The sequence below is a fragment of the Wolffia australiana genome, chromosome 7, assembly GCF_029677425.1.
Source record: "Wolffia australiana isolate 7733 chromosome 7, ASM2967742v1".
NCBI lineage: Eukaryota > Viridiplantae > Streptophyta > Magnoliopsida > Alismatales > Araceae > Wolffia > Wolffia australiana.
In genome coordinates, this window is record NC_135841.1 from 13,934,521 (window position 1) to 13,942,019 (window position 7,499).

Consider the following 7,499-nt stretch of genomic DNA (forward strand, 5'->3'; position numbering starts at 1 on the left):
TAAATAATCGGAGATATACCTCTCAGTTCAAGTAGGGTTTTATTCGCATCACCAGTGACACCGTCACGGTGACGGGGACGTGACGGGATGCCTATGGAGGGACAGGGACGGGAACGTGACGGTTTTTTTTGCATATGCTGGGACGCGTGACGGAATGGTGATGTGACAAAAGTTTCATCATATCACCATCCGTCATATTTAGTCATCCGTTCCGTCACGTCTGGGGGGTCACGTTCCCGGACGAGGCGTTCCCTACCATCATCGTCATCGTGATGGATGGGTACTTCTTTTGGCCCTAATCTCCGGTTAATTTTTTTATTTTTACCGTTAATCTTCTTCGAAGCGCGAAACTTTTGATTTATCTGCGCTGTACCGGCACCGAAGATCAGAAAGGGGAAGAAGAAGAAGAAGAAGAAGCAGGAGAGCGGTGGCTATGGCGGCCACTCTTGAGCTGCTTGAAGGCCTGGTTCTGGAGAGCATCTTCTCCTTCCTCGACCCCAAGAACGTCGCCGCCATAGCCTGCGTCAGCCGCCGCCTCCGCTCCTTCGCCGGCGACGACGCCCTCTGGCGCGCCGTCTGCTCCTCCGATCTCGATCTCTCCTCTCCGCTCAATCCAGACGGCGAACCATGCTCATCCTTCAAGGTTCTTCCTCCCGCTCCCCAATCCTACCCCCGGAATCCCCGCCATCATCTCCATTTCTTGCAGATCGCTTATGCGAAGTGGCGAGAATCGTTTGCCGGCTATCCCTGGCCGCTCGTGGTGAGAATCAAGAGGGCCTGGAGCGATCTGAAGGCGTGGATGTCGGATAATTTTCCGGAATTGCGCGAGACGCTGCAGAAGGGCGCGTCTGAGGCGGAGATCGAGGACGCGGAGAGGAAGCTCGGGGTGAAGCTCCCCCTGCCCTCCCGGATCTTGATCAGGTTCGTCAATGGCCAGAACACCGTTCGAGCCGACATCTCCGGTCACGATCGGGTTTCTCTGCTCGGCGCCATCGGCGGCTACTGCTTCTACGATCATCTAGTGAATGTTCATCTCTATCCTCTGGACACCATCGTCAGCGAAACGATTAGGCACAGAAGGCAGCTGGGCTACTCCACCAGATCGAAGCGCGTTATAGTGGCAGATTCGACGTACTCTGAGAAGACGTTCTTCCTGAACTGCGCCGATGGCCAGCTTCTCGTCGAATCCAAGAACGGGGAGATGTTGCCTTGCGTTCCTCGGGCTTTGATCAGGCTCTCGCCTGGCGATTGTGGAGATGGAACGTTGCAGGATGCTTTGCTTCTGTGGCTCGAAGAACACGGTAGACGATTGCGCAGCGGCATGATCGGCGTTCGCGAGTTTTATCGCAGGAAGATGATCTGCTTGTTCCCGGAAACACCTCCGTCTTGTTCTATTGCCATCACCCATGGCGTAAAGGTACTAACTTCTCCGAGTTTCGAGTTTGATTTTTATTCAATCGTTAAGAGATTATAGCTTTCTTGCTGCTCTTCGTAATCTATCCTCGGTTGATTCAAACCCTGCACCTATGGGATAAAAATAGAGGGAGAGGAAAGAAAAGCAAAGATTTCTCCTATTGCTTTTGATCCAAAAAAATTCCTCTTTTTTTAGAAAATCGGTCAGATTCTAAGGAATGATGGAAGGGAATAAAATAAAAGATCGAAATGAAATAAACAAAGCGGTATTGGCGATAGAGGTTGAGGGGGGGAAATTGAAGAATTCATCAGTTAATTTTGATCGAAGATTTAAGAGAAAATGGTTCAGATCTTACAAGATGAATAAAAACTATGATTAGAAGAACCCAGATTGGGTATGAACAAATTCAAACTCGAATAGGAACTTTCTTGTTCTGGACGGATGAGGTGTTATTTCTTTCAGGTTCGCGCTTCTTCCATTTTTGTTCCAGAGATGAGCGACCTGGGAGATGAAGGAGACGATAAGTACTGGTTTGCATACTCCATACGCTTGTCTCTGTCGTCCGAGGGATGTATTCTAGACGGGATGCGCCATTCCTCTTGCCAGCTTTCATCTCGCCACTGGATTATCCGTGCATTGGAGAATGTTGTTTCAGATGTGAGGGGAGAGGCCGTCATTGGCAAGGTATTGCTGATTTTCTTGACATTGCCTTGAAATCATAATTGAAATAATTACTCTCTCAAGCAAGTTTCTTTTTTTTTTTCCAGTTCCCCCTGTTATTACCAGGTGGGGAAGAATTTGTATACGAGAGCTGTGCGTCTCTTCCCAAAACACCCGGATCAATTGAAGGGTCATTCACTTTTGTCCCCGGCAGGTTAATATTGCGTCTGTTCATCTGTTTACAGTAGTAGTTTAATTTCAGTAAAGATGACCAACAATCTTTCATTAGGTTAACGGGACCGCAAGGCCAGCCATTTGATGTCGAGGTCGCGCGATTCTCCCTTGAAACTCCAAGCTATATCTTCTGATCATCTTCTTAGAAGAAGGTTCGTCGTTGAGATAAAAAATTCAAATTTGAGGAATTCATCATAATTTTGAAGAAATAAGGTTTAATTCAACAAATTTTGGTGCAAATGTTTTAAGCTGCTTCCGCCATGGACGTGTCCATGTCATTTAAACCCAGCTCCTCATTCTGCTCCCATGATCTCTCGTACTCTTCCACTGCATCATCGATGGGGTTATGAGACTTGGAAATTTTGACAAATATTCTACTTGAAATGAAAAAAAAATAAACTTACGAATAAGCTGACGATCGTCTTCCAATGCATCAGTGATCGGCGCCACAAAGGAGCTCGACAAAGCGTCATCAATTATCAAAGTCCATGGTTTCTCCATGTTCAACAACTACCAACACCCAATTTCAGTAAGTTTTATGTTCATCATTTACAATTACTAAACGAGGATCATACCTTGGCTAGCCTTTCCTTGAAGTCCAACCACTTATTCTTCCTGTCGTCTTCAAGACTATCGCCAAAAGTGAATCCATGAACTCGTTGAAGGTCTGAAATTTTTATACAGAAAAATATTAAATTTAAGAACATCATAGGTAACTTCAGAAAAAAGACAATAGAAATAAGCCTACTTTCGCAAATTTTGGTTACTAGACCTTCCACCGTTGTGACAAGTCCACCTAATGTTCCACTAGTGAGTTCCAACTCTAGCTCAGGTATTGACACAGCAGCATTATCCGACTGAGGCAGGGAAAAAAAACCAGAAAATCAAAATTTAAAGAAAAATGAATAATATTCCAGAATGAGGAGTATAGTCAGAGGGTGAACCTTTATAACGTCACGGCTAAGATCAGCCACATTCTGGACTCGCAAAATAATCCTCCTGCCTTTAGCTGGAATTTCACCCCCCGGTTTCAACTGTTTTGATTAAAATCGGTGAGAATAAATACTCCACAAATTCCACCTTTATTAATAGTGAAGAACTATAGAAAGCTGTGGTTGGTTGTTGATCAACGGAAATCATGAACAAAATTAAAGAAACTTATCACGGTTAATTTTTTTTCTCTCAAGTTATTACAGACCTCTGAGCTCCGGTAACCGCACTCGTCGCAAGTGGTCGCCATTACGATCACCTCGCGAAAGTAAGGGATCTCTGAATTCTGGAGTCAACGTTCAACAAAAAATGCAGAAATGCTTGGACAATCGAAAATCAACCGCCACAAAAGATTGAAAAGGATACTTGTTGCGAAAAAACGAGTAACGCATCTCGCCCCGCAAGCTCCGCAGGTAGACGGCATGGTTAAGACCTGATCAGGATAAGATCACAATCAACACTATGAAAGAAAAAGATAAAATTTTAAATAAAACAAAATATTTCAAACCTACCTCTTCGGGTGCTGTGTACCTACATAATGCGGCGGCGGCTTCTTCGCTATCGGACTGAGCAATGGTTCGACGACTGCTGACGGACCCGACAGAGCCATGCGCAGCCGGTTGAGAAGCGGCTAGGGAAGGTTCGGTCTGGTCTGGCTCGGGTACAAACCCTACTAATGCTTGTTGTTCCCTTGACCGTTCATAGAAGCTGATGGATAATGCAGGATCTGCAGACGGGGCGTGACTGCATCATTCAAATGCATTAATTAGAGAAACAATAATACAAATATTATTCAAGAGATTCAGTGCAAGACTAGTAATTGAATGACTGATAAATATTTTAGGATGTCCATTTCTCCCTCTAATTATTCAATTAAAGAGATAATGATTACAAGGGAAAATAAAAATAGCGATGACATTCAAGAAAAATATTAATTAGACCAGGGAGACTAGAATCCTGGGCAAGACAAATAATTGAACATCAGACGAATTTTCTCATTATGCTCATGGGAAAGAGGATTTCATAAGTCAAATGCCATTCATATAGTTCATAACAATTTGAAAAAATATCTACAGACACTTCGCTTCACAAAAGTTGGCTAGGTTGGGATAACCCATTCTAGAACTTACGGGTTCTCAATGAAGCTATTTCCAGCAGGATCATCGAGGATAAATGTAAATGATCCCTCCCCAGCAAGAAATGACCGCAGCTTCTTCAGAAAGGCATCGATGGCTTTGGCAGTTTCAGGAGCTATTTTCTACAAGAGGAAAAAAGAAAAATGGTAATGAAACACATAAAAATTTGGAGATTGTCAACAAGAAACATGCTACCAGTGGCACACCTTTCGTTCCTCTTGAAGCGCCTCTAGTTCCTCAGAAGCCCGCATTAATACACCTTCCACCTAAAGGAAAGGGAAAGAACGATAAGCCTTTCCGTTCATTGAAAAGAAGAGCTTTATTTTTTTTGACATAAAAAGGAAGAGTGCTATTGAATACTTAAAAAAGAAAACACTCGTTGTATATCATATCCCAAATGTGGTGCTATTAGACAGATGATTACAAGAAACGGAGGATAAACTTCGACAAAACATAAAATGTAAATAAACAAAAACAATGCACATAAAGCCAAACCATCTGCGTCAAATAGCCACATGATCACTTATTTACCAGAATTATAATGCTACCAGAACAGCTAACGTACAGTAGAAAGCGTTCCCCTCTGAGCTTCGGGAGGAATCTCGAAATCCAGCTCTGGTATCTGCCGAAAAAAGTGACGATAAAGATGTCAAAGTAGATTAAAGACATGAAACAAAAGAATTGCTTTTGAACCCAAAGAAATGGCAAAGAAAGGAACGCCTTCAAGACACTAGCATATAAATGTTGCTATAGAATTAGTGTAGAAATATGGAAAGCAGCGTAAGGCCAAGTTTCTATCCAAAGGTGATGACAGGATTTTATGGAATGATTGGAAAAAGATGACGGCAATTACCAGCCAGAAAGAACTTGTATATTCAAAATCTGTCTTTTCTGGATGTATCAGCGGGTAATTTTACCCTCGTGATTTTAAGAAGAGGAGTAAACCGAGTCTGTCGCATTTCAAAAAGGTCTAAATGGCCTTCCGGTGATCATGGGCTTGCTACTTTTCTTCCTCTTATATCTCTCCGAATCTCTTCAATCGCCTATTGTTTTCTCAATCCATTGCAATGGATCCCATCGGAATCAATCATCTTCCTAGATTCAACTTGTCACCCACTAGCCTCAAAAAAATTCAAAAAGGATAGCTCTGACAGCAATCAAACCGTCCAGTTTCGTGACCAAAAAATATACGACGAAAGTTGAAAAATTAGAGTCAGTTTCAGCAATGAATTTAACCTTTATAGAGGCCGAATCTGATTTCACCACCTGACGGTTCAGAATCTGCAAAAAGATATTGGTTGGTCCATTAAATATTGGACGGAAGGTACTTTAAATTAATACGCAATGAAAAATCCTCCGTTTATTTATATGTTCCACTCTGTTGACAGATTCGCTTGATCCACGAGACATAGGATGTCGGTTGGGGTTTCAAAGAAAATTTATAAATGATTCAATAATTAAGGAACCGAGATAAATTAATGATTTTGCCAAACAGATAACCGAATCTTAGGAAGGATGGTAAGGTTATAACTAGAGTGTATGAAAGTAAAGGGGAGGAAAATCAAAAGTACGACTAGAAAATGAAGGGTGAACATTTATCCATTAAGGTTGAAGATCAGATATAGCTCACAGACGTGACTAGAGAGCAAGGCAGATGACACAATCCATTAAAGCCTCGAGAATTTTGTCAACTTTTGGATAAGTATCAGACCATGCGTACACATTCTCGACGTATACAAAACAAATTTCGTTTTCACTGTGCGAGTCGTATTCGCCTATGATAGTTTTGCAAGAGTAATTTTTTACAGACTAGATTTATCTAATGTCTTTTCAGTCCAATTGCAACAAGCAACCCAATGTCTTGCTCACTTTTTTCAAATAAAATGGACAAACAGAGGAGAGAGCTGGAGGAAACTATCATGCCACCAACAGGGCATTTCACTATTGGAAACATTGATTACTTGAACATATTCATTTTGTTAATGCATGTAACGCTGTTTTCTATGAACATTTCAGACGCCAATAAGACGAAATTTGAGCAAAGGTCCGTATTCACCTTAACATCCCCAGACGGTATTTTCAAAGTATAAAGGCAGCCACGAGGTTGGATTGCGCCAGCAAACTGCACCTCATTATTTCTGAAGAACGAACCAAAAAAATGAACATCATTCATTAGCCGACACACGAGGGAGCAACTCAGAGCTCAAGAATACGTTAGTGAAGCGAATTCAAAAACAAAAGCACAGAAAAAACATTTTTCTAAGAAAGAATACCTTTCATTGCAATGAGGGCACTCGAAGGCCATAAGCAGAACCTAAACCAGGAAGAAATCAAAGATCAGAGAAACATAAAACCCGTCATGGGAAAGGAAATAAGATCATTCATAAGAAGAACTACCTCCCTGAAGTGGGGAATCTTCGTCGCCAGGACTCTGGTCGTACCCTATCACAGAACCAGGGAAGAAACCGAGTAAGGGCGACAAGAACAGACTTGATACAGCCATAAAAAAATTAATCGATCATGGAGAAATTTACATTCTCTCCGCATCGCATGCAGAGGCTCTCAGTGGCGTACAAGAAGGATGAAGTCTCGCCTTCTTCGGACACCGCCTCTGCCGCTTTCCCGACTTCCACGATCATTTCACCACTGCCGCTGTCCATCACGTGGCTTTCCCTAGTTCCCAGATTGGACAGATTTCTTCGTTCACAGGTGGGATTGGCTCGAAAACTCGGAAGAAGCACGATCGAGACTGCTCCGGCTGAAGAACACCGAGTCCCTGACCTGAACCTTCAACCTCTGCCGGTGGGTTTTACAAGAGGGCTTATCGGGCTGATAGAACAGAAAATATATACTGGTCAGACCCAATGATCTTGAGCTCATTCCCAAAGATGGATTAGGGAATAGCTGTCTCATTATCAAAACAGATTAAAAAATCAAAGTAGACGATAGGTTTTCATCATTAGCAATGATGAATTCATCATCAACGGGGGGTCATGGCATCATACCCAATGATCAATGACAATCACAGTGATAATTAGAAATGGATCGATGTGTCAATTCATCCA

The 7,499-nt window shown here is 42.5% G+C and overlaps 2 protein-coding genes across 2 annotated transcripts; one reads left to right on the forward strand and one right to left on the reverse strand.

Annotated features, from left to right (window-relative positions):
* Positions 1-369: 369 nt before the first annotated feature.
* On the forward strand, positions 370-2,924 carry SKIP16 (SKP1/ASK-interacting protein 16). The gene is made up of 6 exons (XM_078577894.1): positions 370-643; positions 707-1,417; positions 1,877-2,098; positions 2,182-2,288; positions 2,364-2,460; positions 2,746-2,924. The coding sequence occupies exons 1-5, from the start codon at positions 434-436 to the stop codon at positions 2,440-2,442; spliced, it is 1,329 nt and encodes a 442-aa protein (XP_078434020.1). The 5' UTR covers positions 370-433; the 3' UTR covers positions 2,443-2,460; positions 2,746-2,924.
* LOC144705292 (uncharacterized) lies at positions 2,469-7,259 on the reverse strand. Its single transcript, XM_078577893.1, has 16 exons — positions 6,969-7,259; positions 6,832-6,876; positions 6,708-6,748; positions 6,491-6,572; positions 5,671-5,715; positions 5,000-5,056; positions 4,641-4,700; positions 4,429-4,556; positions 3,811-4,042; positions 3,665-3,731; positions 3,507-3,577; positions 3,253-3,342; positions 3,057-3,165; positions 2,884-2,975; positions 2,713-2,818; positions 2,469-2,635 (listed from the first exon to the last, which is right to left on the reverse strand). The coding sequence occupies exons 1-16, from the start codon at positions 7,092-7,094 to the stop codon at positions 2,553-2,555; spliced, it is 1,434 nt and encodes a 477-aa protein (XP_078434019.1). The 5' UTR covers positions 7,095-7,259; the 3' UTR covers positions 2,469-2,552.
* Positions 7,260-7,499: the final 240 nt, after the last annotated feature.